Consider the following 22,010-nt stretch of genomic DNA (forward strand, 5'->3'; position numbering starts at 1 on the left):
GGATTCAGTCCTTTGCTTTGCTTCACTTTGTATATTTCATTCCATTCCCTTCTCGCCTGGTGTATTTCTGTTGAGAAGTCTGTTGATATTCTAATAGGAGATCTCTTGTAGGTGACTTTCTGTCTCTCTCTGTCAGCCTTTAAGATTCTTACTTAGTCGTTGGTGTTTGCAAATTTAATGATGGTGTGTCTTGGTGTCGGTCTTTGGGGTTCATCATCTTTGGGACTCCATGTGTTTCTTGGACTGGCATAGTTTTTTTTCTTGCCAATATCAGGGAAGTTTTCGGTCATTATTTCTTCAAACAGATTTTCTATTCCTTGCTTCTCTTCTTTTCCTTCTGGTACCCCTATTATGCGAAAGTTGTTTTGTTTTGTGTTGTCCCAAAGCTCTCTTAGGCCCCCTTCTTGTTTTTTAAGTCTTATTTCCAGTTGCTGCTGTGTTTGTGTGTTTTTTCCTACCTTGTCGTCTAATTCGCTGATGCGGTCCTCAGCCTATTCTAGTCTACTGTTTAAGTCTTCCATTGTGTTCTTTATTGCAGCGATGTTGTTCTTCATCTCCTCTTGGTTCCTTTTCATGTTGGTGACATTCTCATTCAGCTCCTTATAATTCTCATTGATTTGTGTGTATTTGTCATTGAGTTGTGTGTATTTGTCACCCAGCCGTTTGAGCATCCTTATAACCATTACTCTGAATTCTTTCTGTGATATGTTGCTAGCTTCAATTTCATTTAACTCCCTTTCTGGTGATTTCTCTTTTTCTTTCCAATGGGGATTGCTTTTTTGTCTTCCCATGTTTTGCTGTAATGTTTTAATTGTAGATCCGATTGCTTTGCTACCCAGGTTCTTTTGGGGATGGTGGTACTGGTGTGATCTTTCAGGTCTCCTGGGCTTGGTAATCTAGTGTAGCTCCCTACTTGAGCTATTGGGGTTTTCTTGATGTATGCCTGTGAGTTGGAAAGGTGCAACTGCAGTGTCTAGAAGTCAGCATCCATGGAGGGAGGTGTCCTAATTTTTGCTGTCTTGCGCCCTTGGTTGAAATCACATGTGCCCAGCAGGGACTCACAGTGGCACCCAGGAACCTTCTGTTGGGGTGATGGGGCTCAGGAGGCCTGTGCTCTGGAAAGGCGTGACTGTGGTGTCCAGAGTTCTGTAGTTGTGGGGTCAGCAGGCTCACCTTTTGCTGCTGCTCCCATGGTTGGATACACGTGTTTCCAGTGGTGGCTTACAGGGGCACCCATGGTACATTTGCCAGCAGGGTGTACCGATGCACTCTGAAGGGCCTTGGCGCTGAAGCCATGGGATTGCAGTGTCTATGGGCAGGTATCCCAGGACAGGGAATTTAGTGTTTCTATAGCCCAGCAGTGTGTCCCTGTATAAGTATGTGCCCAGCAGGGACTCACAGAGAAGCCCAAGGGCTGCCTGTGGAATGGTGGACTTAGTAGGCCTTTGTGCTGGACAAGTGTGCAACTGTAGTGTCCAGAATTCTGTAGCTGTGGGATGGGAAGACTCAGTGTTTGCTTCTGCACCTGTAGTGGATAGGTGCACGCTCCCAGTGGTGGCTCACAGGGGCACCCCTGGCGGGTTTGCCAATGAGACGCACTCAAGCACTCTGAAGGGCCCTGAAACTAAAGCTGCATAATTGAGGCGTATGTGGGCAGGTATCCAGGATGTGTGAATTCAGAATTTCTACTGCCAGGGTAGTGTGTCCCTGCTTGTTCAAGATCGCACCCAGGGAGGGCTCACAGCAGCTCCCATGAGCACCCTGTGGATAGATGGGCTCAGGGTGCCTGCCCATTGGAAATGCGCGACTGTGGCAGTGCCTTTGCCGGTGCAAAGCTCTGATGCACTTGAGGGGCCTTGGTGCTGAAGTTGCGCAGATGGGGTGTTGCTGTGGGAGCAGTGCACCTTTGGAGGTGGAGGTCTCAGGGTCCACGGGTCTGTGGGTGGGGGAGCAGGATTTTGGCTGGAGTGGCTGCTGGGTCGTGGGTAGTGTCCAAGCCTGTCTGTGTGGTGATGCTGATGAGTTCCTAGAAAAGGCCGCTCTCCAAAAACACACAATCTTGAGATTCTGGAGGCCTCTGAGAGGTTCAGTTTTATGTCAGTTTGATGGCACCACAGAATGCCCACACTCTACCACAGATTTTTTTATCCATTCATCTATTGATGGGCACTTGGGCTGTTTCAGATCTTAGCTATTATAAATTGTGCTGCTATGTACCCAGGGGTACATATGTTCTTTCTGATTGGTGTTTCAGGCTTATTAGGATAGATTGGTAGAAGTGCGATCACTGGGTCAAATGGAAGTTCTATTTTTAATTTTTTGAGGAAACTCCACACTGGTTTCCACAGTGGCTGTACCAGTCTACATTCCCACCAACAGTGTACCGGGGTTCCTTTTCCTCCACATCCTCACCAGCACTTGTTATTTGTTGATTTATTGATAGCAGCCATTCTGACAGGTGTGAGGTGATACTTCATTGTCGTTCTAATTTGCATTTCTCTGATTATTAGTGACATTGAGCATTTTTCCATATGTCTCTTGGCCATCTGTATGTCGCTTTGGAGAAGTGTCTATTTAAGTCATCTGCCTATTGTTTGATTGCATTGTTCGTTTTCCTTTTGTAGATTTGTATGAGTACATTATATATTTTGGATATTAACCCCTTATGAGATGTATCAAATTGGCAAATATGTTCTCCCATACAGTGTATTCCATTTTCATTTTGATGCTGATTTCTTTTCTGTGCAGAAGCTTTTTATTTTGACGTAGTCCCATTTGGTTATTTTTTTCTTTGTTTCTCTTGTGCCAGGCATTGTATCAGCGAAAAATTTGCTACATGAGATATCTGACATTTTGCTGCCTATGTTTTCTTCAAGATTTTTTATGGTTTCACGAGTTACATTTAAATCTTTTATCCATTTTGAGTTTATTCTTGTGTACAGTATAAGTTGGTGAAACCCAACACCCATTTTTGATAAAAACCCTCAACAAAGTGGGAATAGAAGGATCATACCTCAACATAATAAAGGCCATATATGATAAACCTACAGTCAACATCATATGCAATGGGCAAAAACTAAAACAATTTTCCCTAAAAACTGGAACAAGACAGGGTTGTCCACTTTCACCACTTTTATTCAACTTAGTACTGGATGTCCTAGCAACAGCAATCAAATTAGAAGAAAAATTAATAAAAGACATCCAAATTGGAAAGGAGGTTGTAAAACTATCAGTATTCACTGACAACAAGATATTGTACCTAGAAAACCCTAAAGACTCCAGCAAAAAATACTAGATTTAATAAAAGATTTTGGCAATGTAGCAGGATACAAAATTAACACCTAGAAATCAATGGCATTTTTATTCACCAATAATAAACTTTCAGAAAGAGAAACTAAAAAATAAGCCCATTTACCATTGCAACAAAAAATTAAGATACTTAAGAATTAACTTAACCAAGGAGGTAAAAGGCCTATACTCAGAAAGCTATAGAACATTGACAAAGATAATCATCAAACCAAAGGTAATCTGTACTCATTTAATAGTCACTTCTCTTTTCTCTCTTTGTTTATAGAAGAGGATATAAACAAGTGGAAGAATATGCCATGTTCATGAATTGGTAGAACCCACATAATTAAAATATCCATACTACCCAAAGCAATATAAAGATTCAATGCAATCTCTATTAAAATACCAATGGCATACGTCACAGATCTAGAACAAACTGTCCAAAATTTATATGTAACCCAAAAAGACCTCGAATAGCTGCAGCAATCCTGAGAAAGAAGAACAAAGTTGGAGGGATCACAAGACCAGATATCAAGCTATACTACAAAGCCACTATACTCAAAACAGCCTGGTACTGGCATAAGAACAGGCATATAGATCAATGGAACAGAACAGAGAACCCAGAATTCTACCCAAGCCATTATGCTTAATTAATATTTGACAAAGGAGGCAAGAGTATACAATGGAGTAAAGACAGTCTCTTCAATAAATGCTGCTGGGATAATTGGACAGCTATATGTAAAACCTACAGCTTTTATCCTTTCCATTCTAGCTCTGAAATCACCAGATGTCCAATATTTCAAGTCTTTTAGCTCATTTTAGATAAGGCTTCATAATTTACCTAAAACTTAGGTTGTTTTTTTTTCTTTGTCTTTGGAAACCATATCCCATGTCATCTCAAATAGATGATAGATAGATACATAAATAGATAGATAGATAGATAGACAGATAGATAGATAATCAACTTCTATCAAAAGGAGAGTAAGTTAGAGAGATGAGATTTTATTGTGATAAAATACACATAAAATTTGCCATTAGTGACATTTAGTACATTAACAGTGTTGTGCAACCATCACCAATATATAATTCGAGAAAATATTCATCAACACAAAGGTAATCCATACTCATTTAGCACTCACTTCTCTTTGTTCCCTCTCCAGGCTCCCACAAATACTCATCTGGTTTCAGTCTCTATGGATATTCTGGATATTTCACATAAAATTTCTTATAATAAGTGGCTTTTTGTGCCTGAATTCTTTCACTTAGCTTAATATTCTTAATGTTCATCCATGTAATAGTACTTTGTTCCTTTTTAAAAATATATTTTATTGATTTCTGATAGGAAGGGAGAGGGAGAGAGAGATAGAAACATCAATGATGAGCGAGAATAATTGATTGGCTGCCTCCTGCATCCCCCTACTGGGGGTTGAGCCCACAACTCAGGCATGTGCCTTTGATTGGAATCGAACCCGGGATGCTTCAGTCCGCAGGCCAACACTCTATCCACTGAGCCAAACTGACTATGGTAGTACTTCATTCCTTTTTATGACTGAACTAGAGGCCAGGTGCACGAAATTCATGTATGGGGGGGGGTGTCCCTCAGCCCAGCCTGCACACTCTCCAATCTGGGACCCCTCGAGGGATGTCTGACTGCCCGTTTAGGCCTCATCCCGGTGGCTCGCCTGCCTGCCTGCCTGATTGCCCCTAACCGCTTCTGCCTGCCAGCCTGATCACCCCCCTAACCACTCCCCTGCCTAACTGCTCCCCTGCCAGCCTGATAGCCCCTAACTGCCTTCCCCTGCCAGCCTGGTCACCCCTAACTGTCCTCCCCTGTAGGCCCAGTCACCTCTAACTGCCCTCCCTTGCCAGCCTGGTAACCCCTAACTGCCCTCCCCTGCCGGCCTGGTTGAGCCCAACTGCCCTCCCTTGGAGGCCTGGTCCCTCTCAACTGCCCTCCCCTGCTGGCCTGATCGCCCACAGCTGCCCTCCCCTGCTGGCCATCTTGTGTCCACATGGGGGCAGCCATCTTGTGTGTTGGAATGACTGTCAATTTGCATATTAGGCTTTTATTATATAGGATAATATTCCATTCTATGTATATACCACATTTGGGTTTTCCATTCATCAGTTGATATTTATTTGGTTGGTTTTTGTCTTTTGGCTTTATTTGGTTGGTTTTCGTCTTTTGGCTATTGTGAATACTGCTTCTATGAACAAAAATGTTATGTACATGTTTTTGTGTGAGCACGTGTTTTTAATGCTCTTGAGTATATACTCAGGAGTGGAATTGCTAGGTCATGTGATAAGTGAGATGAGGTATTTTCAAGTAAAATCTTACCAAACTAATAAATATTCTCATTTTATGGGTAGGGGACATATTATTATTTCTCTTCTGTTATGCTAACAACTTCTCTGGACTCCTACACTTCTCTAGGAAATGTGGTATGGAAGTTTATACCAGGAAACTACCAGATGGCATCATCAACCTATACCTAACACAAGAAATATCTACTTTTTAATACAAAGGGCCCACTGATATAAAGGCAGTTGAAGGTCTGTAACTTTAGCAGGTGCACTGAAATGCAACTTCAGACAATGAAGGTTACAGGCAAGTAACCAAAGTGTTTCCATATAGGTTTGGAGTCAGATAGATCTTAATCAAATTACAAACCCTATCACTTGGGCCACTCACTACACTTCACTTTATTCCAGTTTCTCCATCTGTAAAATAGGGGTAATAAACACTGTTTTTCAAGATTGTTATGAGGAAAGGGCATAACTTGGCATATACTAGTAGTTGACACTTAATAAATATTAGTTCTTATTTCCCTATATTTTCTTATACTCTTCAAATTAACTGATTTTCAAGACAACAATATTTTTCTTCTCATTTTTCCCTTCAGGTTAAAATTAAGCTGCCAAATACAAACTCTTCTGAAATTAAAATTAATGTCCAGGAAATGATCCTTGACCTCCGTACTCCTGATAAGTGAGTAAAACTTAGAACTAAAATAACTTATTATAATATGAATGAATCCTCAGTCAATATTTTTAAATGTACAAAGCAATTTTGTATCATTCCTAAAGTCTGAAGAAAAGTTAAAAATCCAGCTAATCATTCAGATCCTTGATCTACATAATATAGATATAACTGTATTTAGAAATACCTAGATTTTTTTCTACCATGCATTTGTACATTTGGAGTAGGTTGATATCACCAAAATATATAGTCTTTGACATTCAGATATAATCTGTTAGGAAAAATAGCTAGAGGTGAAAATGCCTTAAGTTGTAAATCTTGCATGTGTTGTGTGGTACTTTTTGTGCAGTGATAGCATAAGAGAAGCAAAATTTTTAAATTTTTTGGATATGGTGGGGGCTCTAAAATTAAATTTTATTATATTCATCTAAAATCAATAAAAATTCCTTTAAAAAATTCTTACCAGAGGATATGTTTAGAGAGAGGAAGAGGAGGAGGAGAGAGAGAGAAACATTGATCAGTTGCCTCCAATGCACACCCTGACCAGGGAATTGAACCTGCAACCTGGGTGTATGCCCTGACAGGGAACTGAAACCACAACCTTTTGGTGTACCAGATGACACTCCAACCAACTGAGAGCTACCCGGCCAAAGCAACACAAATTCTTGTCATCAATTAATTAAAACAAAAATTCCAACAGCTAATTTATCACTAGATCCTCAAATTATGTGAATACATTTAAAAATAATACAGGTGATATGGGATGATTCAATTAAATACTTTGACATTTTCTTTTTTGTTGTTTTTTGTTCTTTTAAATATACTAGTATTGTTATTGTTGATAGTATTACAGATATCCCCCATTTTGCCTCCCCTTTCCCTCTGATATTTTCAAAGATAGTCTTGTTATTAGAGGCCCAGTGCATGACATTCGTGCACTTAGGGGGGGGGGCGGGTGTCCCTCAGCCTGGCCTACGCCCTCTCACAGTCTGGGAGCCCTTGGGGGATGTCTGACTGACGGCTTAGGCCTGCTCCCCATGAAAGGCTCCTGCCACCACCGCTGTGCTCACCAGCCATGAGCCAAGATTGTGGCTGAGTGGCACTCCACCTGTGGGAGTGCACTGACTAACAGGGGGCAGCTCCTGCATTGAGTGTCTGCCCTTGGTGCTCAGTGTGCGTCATAGTAACCAGTCATTCCACATTCAATTTGCATATTACCCTTTTATTATATAAGATGTTCAAATCACGTTCCCAAAATTGAGTACAAACAGTAAAAGTGACATAAAATTTTTATCCTGAGACCCATATGAATCAGTCCTATTTCTCAAAATTAGCTCTGTAAAGAAAGAGTCTATGGAACTTGGTGTATGCTAGATAAAATGTCTAAATATCTCACTGCTTTGTTCACTTTTAATCTGGATGTGAGCACACTTTGGTTGATTGCAGTGGTTCTTTCACTATAACTCATCAACATTTCAAATTGTGCATGAGGAGCAATCAGCTTCTGGCATAATCTCTTTCTTCCATTATCAGTACCCATACTTCTCCTTTGCTGATCTTAGAGCTTCAAAAATATATAAAGCAGATCCCTCACACAAAGGATATATATATATATATATATATATATATATATATATATATCTCACAATGTATATACATAACCTTGATTTCTATAGTAGATGCAGATGCATTTAACACAAAATGATCTAGAGATGAATACATATCAAATATTTTCTCATTACTTATATAGTAATTTAAAAAATGTATCCTCATGATCATTTCATATTATAAAAATTAGATTCACTATCCCTACCATTACTTCAGGGAGAATAGTAATTTTTTCATTGCATATTATACACACATTTATTCTGGCACCCAACCTTTCCAAGGAAAGTTAGTTAAATGGACAATCAATCTTCCATGATATTTGCATGCTTCTTAAAAGCACACACACATCTGCACACCATTGAGTTAATTTCCGTTCCCCTAGCAGTTCTTACTGTCTCCATCAATCTTTAGGCAGCTTCTCTGGCTATGCTGTCATTCCAGATATCTATCAGAGCCCACTAAATGAAAGACTCATATAGAGATACTTTTCCACATAGAATATGGGCTGTATTAGGTCATTTGGATCATGCTATATTTATATATTAAACTAGAGACCTGATGCACGAAATTCATGCAAGGCGCTCAGGCCGAGGCAGAGGTGGCCGCCATAGTGGAGGGGCTGAGGCAGTCACCTCTGCCTCGGGCCGCACCCACCTCGGCAGCCTGGGCCTCTGCCACCTTTGCATCAACCCCTGCCGACGTGGCTTCATCTGGAAGGTCATCCAGAAGGACATCCGGAAGGACGTCTGGTCTAATTAGCATATTGTGCTTTTATTATTATAGATGATCAGTGCAGACAGGTACTGTCTCATAAGGAAAAATATCATTGTGGTAGAAGACAAAAGATAAAATTAAGGTTTTCTTTTTTTTTAATTTCTTTATTGATTAAGGTGTCACATATTTGTCCTCATCCCCCCAATTCCCATCCCACAACCCTCCCCATGGATGCCCCAACCCCCTGTTGAACTTAACCGTTGGATAGGCTCATATGCATGCACACAACTCCTTCGGTTGATCTCTCCCCCCTCCCCCCAATCTCCCCTATCCTCCCTCTGAGGCCTGATAGTCCAATCAATGCCTCCTTGTTTCTGGTTCTGTTCTTGTTCATCAGTCTATGTTGTTCATCATTTCCCCTAGATGAGCGAGATCATGTGTCACTAGAGATATACTTATAAGAACCGAAAATGAGAAAAGCAATAATGGTTATGCTGACAGGCAAATGAATCAGTCTGTAGTGAGTTTCTTTCTGGACCAACAGTTCTTTAGAGACCCAATTTCAATGTCCACCAGTTCCTTATGTGTACATGTCAGCACTGACCCCTCAGCTCTGGATGGTGGACAAATGGTGGTAACGGAGGTCCGACTTCCTCTGGTTTGGTCTCGGCTGGACCCAGGAGCACGGCTTCACCCGGACTCAGGGGCACGTGGCCTCACCCAGACGCAGGGGCGCATGGCCTCACCTGGACCTAGGTGCGCGAGGCCTCACCCGGATCCAGGGACACATGGCCTCACCCGGACCCGGGGGCGCGTGGCCTCTCCCAGACCCAGGGGCGCGTGGCCTCACCCAGAGCCAGGTGCGTGAGGCCTCACCCGGACCCGGGACCCAGCCTCACCCGGATCCAGGGACACATGGCCTCACCCGGACCCAGGGGCACGTGGCCTCTCCCAGACCCAGGGGTGCGTGGCCTCACCCGGACCCGGGACCCAGCCTCACCCGGATCCAGGGACACATGGCCTCACCCGGACCCAGGGGCGCGTGGCCTCTCCCAGACCCAGGGGTGCGTGGCCTCACCCGAAGCCAGCTGCGCGAGGCCTCACCCGGACCCGGGGACACATGGCCTCACCTGGACCCGGGGGCGCGTGGCCTCTCCCAGACCCAGGGGCACGTGGCCTCACCCGGACCTAGGTGCATGAGGCCTCACCCGGATCCAGGGACACATGGCCTCACCCGGACCCAGGGGCACGTGGGATCTCCCAGACCCAGGGGCATGTGGCCTCACCCGGACCTGGGACCCAGCCTCACCCGGATCCAGGGACACATGGCCTCATCTGGACCCCGGGGCGTGTGGCCTCTCCCAGACCCAGGGGCACGTGGCCTCACCCGGACCTAGGTGCGCGAGGCCTCACCCAGATCCAGGGACACATGGCCTCACCCGGACCCAGGGGCGTGTGGCCTCTCCCAGACCCAGAGGCATGTGGCCTCACCCGGACCCAGGTGCGCGAGGCCTCACCCGGACCCGGGACCCAGCCTCACCTGGATCCAGGGACACATGGCCTCACCCGGACCCGGGCTCCAGCCTCACCCAGACCCAGGGGCGCGTGGCCTCACCCGGACCCAGGGGCAAATGGCCTCCCCCGGGCCTGGGACCCAGCCTCACCCAAATCCAGGGGCACATGGCCTCACCCGGACCCGGGATCTAGCTTCACCTAGACCCAGGGGCACGTGGCCTCACCCGGACCCAGGGGCGCGTGACCTCTCCCAGACCCCTGGCCGTGTGGTCTCACCCGGATCCAGGCGCGCACGGCCTCACCCGGACCCGGGACCCAGCCTTACCCGGATCCAGGGGCACACGGCCTCACCCGGACCCAGGGGCGCATGGCCTCACCCGAGCCCGGAATCCGGCTTCTCCTGGACCCAGGGGCGCGTGGCCTCACCCAGACCCAGGGGCGTGAGGCCTCACCTAGACCCAAGGGCGTATGACCACACCTGAGCCCAGAGGCTTGCAGCCTCGCCTGGACCCAGGTCTCAGCGGGGTTTCGTCTTCTTGATCCCAATTCCTGTTGGTCAATTCCCTCTCAGCAATTCCTTTGGCCATTTTCTCAGAGCTCCAGGGCGGCTGCCACAGAACTCATTGGGCGGCGGGCTCGGCGAAGCTCCGGTGTGCCCGGTGCGCGGCGGCGGGCTGGTCCGGTGTTGCTGCATCGGCCCTTGGGTCTGCAGCGGTGGCCGGTCGCCGAGCGTGCGCACCTGGCTGCTTCTGGGGCGTTGAGATTCTTGAAGGACTCGGAGGTCAGCAAGCGCGGAGTCTCCCACCCCATGTCTCCCAGGGGCTCGTCTGTCTGTGCTCGGCAGCGAGTGGAGCCGTCCCCTCAGCCGGAGACCGCCGGGGGAACTGCGCCGAGCACGTTCCAGGCCGCCATTGTGTCGCCTGAGCCGTAGTTCTTAAAGTGTGGACTTTGGGTCACCGGCATCAGCATCATCCCACGTACCCCTCTCTTTTATTCTAGTTGTAGAGCATCTGCTCAGCCAGCCCTCTGGTGGTTCTGGATGGTGTCTGCTCTGCTCTCCCGTCATAGTCTCAAAATTGTTTTGGTAGGCAACGATCAGGCTTCTGCCCTATGCCTCCATCTTGGCCCTCCTTTGTATAGTTAAGTCTTGATTGTTGTTGGTGTCACTGGGAGGAATTGTCCTCCAGGCCAATTAGCTGTGAGGACCCTCTTTGTCTATATAGGAAGAGTTGCTGTGCAGGAGACATGTTTATGGGCCGGGTCTTGATGCAGCAATGCTTTGGCGCTCACTGAGTCTGCCTCCTGAATGTGTCCCTTGTGCGCGTGGTTGAAATCTGGTGTCATCTCACACCGACCACTAGATGCCCTCGTTTCTGGGTCTACAATGTAGTGTAGGTCAGCTACTGCCTGAGGCACTCAGCAGGGAAAAGCCTCTGCTCAGCTTGGATGGGGCGGAGCTACAGGGTGGAGCCTACAACCTTGGCTTCCTGTCAGCCCCGCCCTATGAGGTTCCTGTGTCTGGATTCCCAGATTCTCGCCTGGAACTGGGTTTCAGTGTAGTTGGAACTGGGTCTCAGTGCAGTCTGGCGCTTCAGCGGCACAGGCAACCTTCCCTCTTCTGTGCACCTTCCAGTGCGCGCCTCTGGAGCTCTGCCTTCCGCCGCTCCTCTGCGCCCGCGCCCCACAGCCCAGATTCATTCCCCCAGCGTGCGCCTGGCTTCCCAGGGTTTCGCCCGGAACTGGGGCTCAGTGCAGTCGGAGCTGGTGTTCAGCGCAATCTGGAGCTTTTATCTCCTTCCTGCTAGTGAACGCCGGCCAGGCCGTCAGCCGCCCCTTCCTCTCCGGCTCCCTCCTCCCCGCACGCGCGCGTGCTCGTGTCTCTGCCCGTGTCTCCATACCTCAGGCTTTTACGGCTCCTCTGATTATCCTTGTGGTTTTCTCTTTCCTTCTAGTTGTGGGCATTTCAGTCCGCCAGCTTTCCTGTGGTTCTGGATGATGTCCGTTTTGACTTTTAGTTGTATTTTTGAAATTGTTGTGCCCGGCTGTAGGTTAGGTGTTTAACCTATGCCGCCATCTTGGTTTCTCCTCAGAATTAAGGTTTTCATCTCTTAAGCACTGGAGTTTTCTTTGGAGCTATGCTATTATCTAAATTTGTATTATTGGAAATGAGTCTTGTTTTAATAGTTTATTTATATTCACATATACTTTCTTTAGTTTCTGAGTTTGACACCCTGTAAAACTATGTTTACCTGCTTCAAGAAAGATAAGAGAGGACATTCAGAATTGTTCATATATCTATAAGGCAGAGAACAATTGAATTCATTTTCACTGAACTGACTGCTAATATCTGTCAGATGATAATCAATTACATTGAAATTATTAATAATACTCAGATATTTAGCATTATGCAACCAAAAGAAATAATGCAGTTTACTGAATTGCTCATTAAAAAAACCTGGTTGTTTTGGCATGTAGATTCTCAACATGAAATAGATGGAAAGGAGTAAATATAGAGGAATTGGATAATTTCCCAGGATCTCCTGACTTTGTCTACATATGGGGTTTCATTATTTATTTATTTTTAATTTAAACTCTTTATTGTTTAAAGTATTACATGAGTCTCCTTTTTCCTCCATTGACCTCTCCCCAGCCATTCCCACACCCCCAGCACATGTCCTCACCCCCCTACTGCCTGTGTCCATTGGTTATGCTCATATGAATGCATACAAATCTTTTAGTTGATCTCTTACTTTCTTACCCCCACCTTCCCCCATAGGTTGGACAGTCTGTTCGATGCTTCTATGTCTCTAGATCTATTTTTGTTCATTAATTTATGTTGTTCATTATATTCCACAAATGAGTGAGACCATGTAATATTTATCTTTCTCTGACTGGCTTATTTCACTTAGCATAATGCTCTGCAGTTCCATCCATGCTGTTGCAAATGATAAGAACTCCTTTGTTTTTATAGCAGCATAGTATTTCAGTGTGTAGATGTACCAGAGTTTTTTTTATTTTTTTAAATAAATCTTTATTGTTCAGATTATTACATATATTCCTCTTTTCCCCCATAGCTCCCCTCCACCTGATTCCCCACCCCACCCCATGCCTCTACCCCCGCCACTGTCTTCATCCATAGGTGTAAGATTTTTGTCCAATCTCTTCGGACAATCTATTTTGTCCAATCTCTTCCCTAACCCCTCAGACCCCCTTTCCCCTGAGAATTGTCTGTCCACTCCCCCTCTATGCCCCTGACCCCATCATATTCATCATTTTATTCTGTTCATCAGATCTTCTATTCACTTGATTTTTAGATTCATTTGTTGATAGACATGTATTTGATGTTCATAATTTTTATCTTTACCTTTTTCTTCTTCCTCCTCTTCTTAAAGAATACCTTTTAACATTTCATATGATACTGGTTTGGTGTTGATGAACTCCTTTAGTTTTTTCTTGTCTGTGAAGCTCCTTATGTGACCTTCACTTCTAAATGATAGCTTTGCTGGGTAGAGTAATCTTGGTTGTAGGTTCTTGCTGTTCATCACTTTGAATATTTCTTGCCACTCACGTCTGGCCTGCATAGTTTCTGTTGAGAAATCAGCTGACAGTCGTATGGGTACTCGCTTGTAGGTAACTGTTTTTCTCTTGCTGCTTTTAAGATTCTCTCTTTGTCTTTTGCCCTTGGCATTTTGATTATGATGTGTCTTGGTGTGGTCCTCTTTGGATTCCTTTTGTTTGGGGTTCTGTGCGCTTCCTGGACTTGTAAGTCTATTTCTTTCACCAGGTAAGGAAAGTTTTCTGTCATTATTTCTTTTAATAGGTTTTCAATATTTTGCTCTCTCTCTTCTTCTGGCACCCCAAAAATTCGTATGTTGGTACGCTTAAAGTTGTCCCATAGGCTCCTTACCCTATCTTCATATTTTTGGATTCCCTTTTCTTTTTGTTTTTCTGGTTGGGTTTCTTTTGCTTCCTCATGTTTCAAATCTTTGGTTTGATTCTTGGGGTCCTCTGATCTACTGTTGAATTTCTGTATATTCTTTATTTCAGACAGTGTATGCTTTATTTCTGTCTGGTCCTTTTCCATTTTTTTGACATTCTCATTAAGATCTTTAAAGGTCTCACTAAGTTCCTCAGACCTCTGAGAGAAAGCTGCTCTTGAGCCCTGCCTGCTGCCAGACAGTCCAGTTTCTCCCCATATGTGTCTGGGTTCCCCGAGTCTCTCCTGGGACTGGATTTCAGTGCTATGGGGAGCCTCTGTTTCGCTCAGGTTTGAGAAAGCCAGCCACGTATTCAGCTGCCTGGCCCTTCCTCTCGTGTGCGCATGTCTCTGTGTCTCCACAGTTCTGCACTCTGCTGCTCCTGCATCTCAGTGTCCTTTTTTTTCTTTTTCTTTCTAGTTGTCGAATTTCCACTCAGCCGGCTTTCCGGTGGTTTTGGATGATGTCTGCTTTGTCTTTTAGTTGTAGTTTTGAAATTGTTGTGCTAGGCATCAGTATAGGTGTTCGTCTATGCTGCCATCTTGGTTTTCCTCCCAGAGTTTTCTAATCCATTCATCTGCTGATGGGCACTTAAGCTGTTTCCAAATCTTAGCTAATGTAAATTGTGCCGCTATGAACATAGGGGTGCATATATCCTTTCTGATTGGTGTTTCTAGTTTCTTGGGATATATTTCCTAGAAGTAGAATTACTGGGTCAAATGGAAGTTCCATTTTTAATTTTTTGAGGAAACTCCATACTGTTTTCCACAGTGGCTGCACCAGTCTGCATTCCCGCCAGCAGTGCATGAGGGTTTCTTTTTATTCTGCATCCTCATCTGCACTTGTTTGTTGATTTGTTGATGATAGCCATTCTGACAGGTGTGAGATGGTACCACATTGTCATTTTGATTTGCATTTCTCGGATGATTAGTGACTTTGAGCATGTTTTCATATGTCTCTTGGCCTTCTGTATGTCTTCTTTTGAAAAGTATCTATTTAGGTCCATTGCCCATTTTTTGATTGGGTTGTTTTTCTTCCTTTTGTTAAGTTGTATGAGTTCACTGTAAATTTTGGAGAATTAAACCCTCATTAGAGATAACATTGGCTAGTATGTTCTCCCATACAGTGGGCTTTCTTGTTGTTTTGTTGATGGTTTCTTTTGCTGTGCAGAAGCTTTTTATTTTGATGTAGTCTCATTTGTGTATTTTCTCTTCAGTTTCTATTGCACTAGGCGCTGTATTGGTGACGATATTGCTTCGGCATATGTCTGAGATTTTTCTGCCTGTGGATCCTCTAATAGTTTTATGTTTTCCTGTCTTACATTTGAGCCCTTTATCCATTTTGAGTTTATTTTTGTGTATGGTATAGTTTCATTTTTTCCCTTGTATCTGTCCAATTTTCCCAGCACCATTTATTGAAGAGACTGTCTTGACTCCATTGTATGCTCTTGCCTTCTTTGTCAAATATTAATTGAGCATAATGGCTTGGGTTGATTTCTGGGTTCTATGTTATGTTCAATTGGTCTATATGTCTGTTGTTGTGCCAGTCCAGGCAGTTTTTTTTTTTTTTTTTTTTTTTTTTTTTTCTTTTTTTTTTTTTTTTTTTCACTTTAATTTGTTTTTTTATTTATTTATTTTTTTTTATTTATTTATTTTTTTTAATTTCTTTATTGATTAAGGTGTCACATATTTGTCCTCATCCCCCCATTCCCATCCCACCCCACTCCCCACGCATGTCCCAATCCCCAGTTGAACTTAACCGTTGGATAGGCTTATATGCATGCATACAGGTCCTTTGGTTGAACTCTCCCCCTCCCCCCACCCTCCCCCTACCCTCCCCTATCCTCCCTCTGAGGCCTGATAGTCCGATCGATGCCTCCTCGCTTCTGGTTCTGTTCTTGTTCCTCAGTCTATGTTGTTCATCATTTCCCCTAGATGAGCGAGATCATATGTCACTAGATATATACTAATAAGAACTAAATGTGAGACGAGCAATAATAGTTATGCTGACAGGCAAATGAATCAATCTGTAGCGAGCTTCCCCCTGAACCAACAGTTCTTTTGAGACCCAATTTCAATGTCCAGTAGTTCCTTATGTGTACATGTCAGCACTGACCCCTCAGCTCTGGATGGTGGACAAATGGTGGTAATGGAGGTCCGACTCCCTCTGGTTTGGTCTCGGCCGAACCCAGGGGCACGGCGTCACCCGGACTAAGGGGCACGTGGCCTCACCCATACCCAAGGGGCGCGTGGTCTCACCCGGGCCTGGGACCCAGCCTCACCCGGATGGATCCAGGGGCGCACGGCCTCACCCGGACCCAGAATCTGGCTTCACCCGTACCCAGGGACGCTTGGCCTCTCCCAGACCCAGGGCCACTTGGGCTCACCCGGGCCTAGGTGCACGAGGCCTCATCCGGATCCAGGGACACATGGTCGCACCCGGACCCAGGGACGCTTGGCCTCTCCCAGACCCAGGGCCACTTGGGCTCACCCGGGCCTAGGTGCACGAGGCCTCACCCAGATCCAGGGACACATGGTCTCACCCGGACCCAGGGACGCTTGGCCTCTCCCAGACCCAGGGCCACTTGGGCTCACCCGGGCCTAGGTGCACGAGGCCTCACCCGGATCCAGGGACACATGGTCTCACCCGGACCCAGGGACGCTTGGCCTCTCCCAGACCCAGGGCCACTTGGGCTCACCCGGGCCTAGGTGCACGAGGCCTCACCCGGATCCAGGGACACATGGTCTCACCCGGACCCAGGGACGCTTGGCCTCTCCCAGACCCAGGGCCACTTGGGCTCACCCGGGCCTAGGTGCACGAGGCCTCACCCGGATCCAGGGACACATGGTCTCACCCGGACCCAGGGACGCTTGGCCTCTCCCAGACCCAGGGCCACTTGGGCTCACCCGGGCCTAGGTGCACGAGGCCTCACCCGGATCCAGGGACACATGGTCTCACCCGGACCCAGGGACGCTTGGCCTCTCCCAGACCCAGGGCCACTTGGGCTCACCCGGGCCTAGGTGCACGAGGCCTCACCCGGATCCAGGGACACATGGTCTCACCCGGACCCAGGGACGCTTGGCCTCTCCCAGACCCAGGGCCACTTGGGCTCACCCGGGCCTAGGTGCACGAGGCCTCACCCGGATCCAGGGACACATGGTCTCACCCGGACCCAGGGACGCTTGGCCTCTCCCAGACCCAGGGCCACTTGGGCTCACCCGGGCCTAGGTGCACGAGGCCTCACCCGGATCCAGGGACACATGGTCTCACCCGGATCCAGGGACGCTTGGCCTCTCCCAGACCCAGGGCCACTTGGGCTCACCCGGGCCTAGGTGCACGAGGCCTCACCCGGATCCAGGGACACATGGTCTCACCCGGACCCAGGGACGCTTGGCCTCTCCCAGACCCAGGGCCACTTGGGCTCACCCGGGCCTAGGTGCACGAGGCCTCACCCGGATCCAGGGACACATGGTCTCACCCGGACCCAGGGACGCTTGGCCTCTCCCAGACCCAGGGCCACTTGGGCTCACCCGGGCCTAGGTGCACGAGGCCTCACCCGGATCCAGGGACACATGGTCTCACCCGGACCCAGGGACGCTTGGCCTCTCCCAGACCCAGGGCCACTTGGGCTCACCCGGGCCTAGGTGCACGAGGCCTCACCCGGATCCAGGGACACATGGTCTCACCCGGACCCAGGGACGCTTGGCCTCTCCCAGACCCAGGGCCACTTGGGCTCACCCGGGCCTAGGTGCACGAGGCCTCACCCGGATCCAGGGACACATGGTCTCACCCGGACCCAGGGACGCTTGGCCTCTTTCAGACCCAGGGCCACTTGGGCTCACCCGGGCCTAGGTGCATGAGGCCTCACCCGGATCCGGGGACACATGGTCTCACCCGGACCCAGGGACGCTTGGCCTCTCCCAGACCCAGGGGCACGTGGCCTCACCCGGGCCTAGGTGCACGAGGCCTCACCCGGATCCAGGGACACATGGTCTCACCCGGACCCAGGGACGCTTGGCCTCTCCCAGACCCAGGGCCACTTGGGCTCACCCGGGTCTAGGTGCACGCGTCCTCACCCGGATCCAGGGACACATGGTCTCACCCGGATCCAGGGACACTTGGCCTCTCAGACCCCGGGGCACGTGACCTCACCCATGCCTAGGTGCACGAGGTCTCACCCGGATCCAGGGACACACGGTCTCACCCGGACCCAGGGACGCCTGGCCTCCCCCAGACCCAGGGGCACGTGGCCTCACCCGGGCCTAGGCGCACGAGGCCTCACCCGGATCCAGGGACACACGGTCTCACCCGGACCCAGGGACGCCTGGCCTCCCCCAGACCCAGGGGCACGTGGCCTCACCCGGGCCTAGGCGCACGAGGCCTCACCCGGATCCAGGGACTCACGGTCTCACCCGGACCCAGGGACGCCTGGCCTCCCCCAGACCCAGGGGCACGCGGCCCCACCCGGGCCTAGGTGCACGAGGCCCCACCCGGATCCAGGGACACATGGTCTCGCCCGGACCTAGGGGTGCGTGGCCTCTCTCAGACCCAGGGGCACGTGGCCTCACCTGGACCTAGGTGTACGAAGCCACCCGGACCCAGGGGCGCGTTACCTCTCTCAGACCCCTGGTCGCGTGGTCTCACCCGGATCCAGGGGCTCACGGCCTCACCCGTACTCGGGACCCAGCCTTACCCGGATCCAGGGGCCCACGGCCTCACCCGGACCCAGGGTTCAGATTCGCCCGGACCCAGGGGCACATGGCCTCACCCGAACCCGGAATCCAGCTTCACCTGGACCCAGGGGCGCGTGGCCTCACCCAAACCCAGGGGCGTGAGGCCTCACTTAGACCCAGAGGCGTGTGACCACATCTGAGCCCAGAGGCTCGCAGGCTCGCCTGGACTTGGGTCTCAGCGGGGTTTCGTCTTCTTGATCCCAATTCCTGTTGGTCAATTCCCTCTCAGCAATTCCTTCGGTCATTTTCTCAGAGCTCCAGGGCGGCTGCCGCAGAACTCGTTGGGCGGCGGGCTCGGCAAGGCTCTGGTGTGCCCGGTGCCCGGCGGTGGGCTGGTCCGGTGTCGCTGCGTCGGCCCTTGGGTCTGCAACGGTGGCCAGTCGCTGAGCGTGCGCACCTGGCCACTTCGGGGCATTGAGATTCTTGAAGGACTCGGAGGTCAGCAAGCACGGAGTCTCCCTCCCCATGTCTCCCAGGGGCTCGTCTGTCCGTGCTCGGCAGCGAGTGGAGCCGTCCCCTCAGCCGGAGACCGCCGGGGGAACTGCGCCGAGCACGTTCCAGGCCACCATTGTGTCGCCTGAGCCATAGTTCTTAAAGTGTGGACTTTGGGTCACCGGCATCAGCATCATCCTGCGTACCCCTCTCTTTTATTCTAGTTGTAGAGCATCTGCTCAGCCAGCCCCCCCGTCTTTCTGGCTGGTGTCTGCTCTGCTCTCCCGTCGTAGTCTCAATATTGTTGTGGTAGGCAACGATCAGGCTGCCGCCCTATGTCTCCATCTTGGTCCTCCTTTGTACAGTTAAGTCTTGATTGTTGTTGGTGTCACTGGGAGGAATTGTCCTCCAGGCCAATTGGCCGTGAGGACCCTCTTTGTCTATATAGGAAGAGTTGCTGTGCAGGAGACATGTTTGTGGGCCGGGTCTTGATGCAGCAATGCCTTGGCGCTCACTGAGCCTGCCTCTAGAATGCCTCCCTTATGCAAGTGATTGAAATCTGGTGTCATCTCCCACCAACCACTAGATGCCCTCGTTTCTGGGTCTCCAATGTAGTGTGGGTCAGCCACTACCTGAGGCACTCAGCAGGAAAAAGCTTCTGCTCAGCTTGGCTGGGGCGGAGCTACAGGGTGGAGCCTACAACCTTGGCTTCCTGTCAGCCCCGCCCTATGAGGCTCCTGTGTCTGTGTCCCTCTGTATTCCTTGCAAACACCTCTGAGAGAAACGCGCCCTGGAGTTTCGCCCACTGCCAAACAGTCCAGTCCCTCCCCTAATGAATCTGGACTCCCAGATTCTCGCCTGGAACTGGGTTTCAGTGTAGTTGGAACTGGGTCTCAGCGCAGTCTGGCGTCCCTGTCTCCTTCCCAGCAGGGCCACCCAGTGGCGCAGGCAAAAGTCTGTCCTCTGCGCACCTTCCAGTGCGCGCGTCTGGAGCCGCCGCTTCTCTGTGCCTCCGCCACCACAGCCCAAATTCATTCCCCCAGCGTGCGCCTGGCTTCCCAGGGTTTCGCCCGGAACTGGGGTTCAGTGCAGTCGGAACTGGGGTTCAGCACGGTCCTGAGCTTATGTCTCCTTCCCGCTAGGGCAGTTCAGTGGCGCAGGCAACAGTCCGTCCTTTGCGCCCCTTCCCGTGCGCGCCTCTGGAGCTCTGCCTTCCCCCGCTCCTCTGTGCCTGCGCCCCACAGCCCAGATTCATTCCCCCAGCCTGCGCCTGGCTTCCCAGGGTTTCGCCCGGAACTGGCGCTCAGTGCAGTCGGAGCCGGCGCTTAGCGCACTCCGGAGCCTTTATCTCCTTCCTGCCAGTGAACGCCGGCCAGGCCGTCAGCCGCCCCTTCCTCTCTGGCTCCATCCTCCCTGCAGGCGCGCGTGCTCGTGTCTCCGCCAGTTTCTCCATACCTCAGGCTTTTACGGCTCCCCCGATTGTCCCCGTGGCCTTCTCCTTCCCCCCAGCTGTGGGCATTTCAGTCCGCCAGCTCTCCTGTGGTTCTGGACGATGTCCGTTCTGACCTCTAGTTGTGCCTTTGAAATTGTTGTGCCCGGCTGCAGGTTAGGTGTTTCACCTATGCCGCCATCTTGGTTTCTCTCCAGTCCAGGCAGTTTTGAGAACAGTGGCTTTGTAATATAGCTTGATATCTGGTATTGTGATCCCTCCTACTTTTTTCTTCTTTCTCAGGATTGCTGTGGCTATTCGGGGTCATTTTTTAATTAGTATTCCAGATGAATTTTTGGAGAGTTTGTTCTAGGTCTTTGAAATATGCCATTTGCATTTTAATGGAGATTGCACTGAATCTATAGATTGCTTTGGGTAGTATGGACATTTTAATGATGTTGATTCTACCAGTCCATGATCACAGTATATTCTTCCATTTGTTTATGTCTTCTTCTATCACCTTTTTCAGTGTCCTGAAATTTTCAGAGTACAGGTCTTTTACCTTCTTGGTTAAGTTTATTCCTAGGTATCTTAATTTTTTGTTGTTGCAATGATTAACAGGATTGTTTTCTTAGTTTCTCTTTCTGTGAGTTAATTATTGGTGTATAAAAAAGCTATAGATTTCTGGGTGCTAATTTTGTATCCTGCTACATTGCCGAATTCATTTATTAGGTCTAGTAGTTTTTTGGTTGAGTCTTTAGGGTTTTCTATGTACAATATCATGTCATCTGCAACTAGTGCCACTTTTACTTCTTCTTTTACAATTTGGATGCCTTTTATTTCTTCTTCTTGTCCCATCATTATGGCCAGAACTTCCAGTACTATGTTGAACAGGAGTGGTGAAAGTGGTCATCCCTGTCTTATTCCTGTTCTTGGGGGAAATGGTTTTAGTTTTTGCCCATTGAGTATGATGTTGACTGTAGGTTTGTCATATAAGTCTTTTATTATGTTGAGGTATCATCCCTTTATTCCCACTTTGCTAAGAGTTTTTATCAGGAAAGGATGTTGGATTTTGTCAAATACCTTTTCTGAATCAAATGATATGATTATGTGATTTTTGTATCTCAATTTGTTTATGTGATGAATCACGTTTATTGAATTGTGGATATTGTACCAGCCTTGCATCCCTGGAATAAAACTCACTTGATTGGAATTTGTGAAAAAGATGGCGACCGGCAGGAAGGTAGGGAGAGAGAGAGTGTGAGTGAGGAACCCATAGAGAAGAGTGTAGACGTGTGTGGTGTGTGTGTGTATAAGCTAGGGTCAGTTAGATT

The 22,010-nt window shown here is 48.4% G+C and overlaps 1 protein-coding gene across 3 annotated transcripts in view; it reads left to right on the top strand.

Annotated features, from left to right (window-relative positions):
• DNAAF6 (dynein axonemal assembly factor 6) overlaps positions 1–22,010 on the top strand; it is a 92,127-nt gene that overhangs the window by 52,516 nt on the left and 17,601 nt on the right. For all 3 annotated transcript variants that reach the window (XM_008156319.3, XM_054717005.1, XM_028132364.2), the window contains exon 6: positions 6,192–6,277. In XM_008156319.3, coding sequence (XP_008154541.2) covers positions 6,192–6,277 — 86 coding nt within the window. The remainder of the gene's footprint in view (positions 1–6,191; positions 6,278–22,010) is intronic.

The sequence above is a fragment of the Eptesicus fuscus genome, chromosome 1, assembly GCF_027574615.1.
Source record: "Eptesicus fuscus isolate TK198812 chromosome 1, DD_ASM_mEF_20220401, whole genome shotgun sequence".
Lineage (NCBI taxonomy): Eukaryota > Metazoa > Chordata > Mammalia > Chiroptera > Vespertilionidae > Eptesicus > Eptesicus fuscus.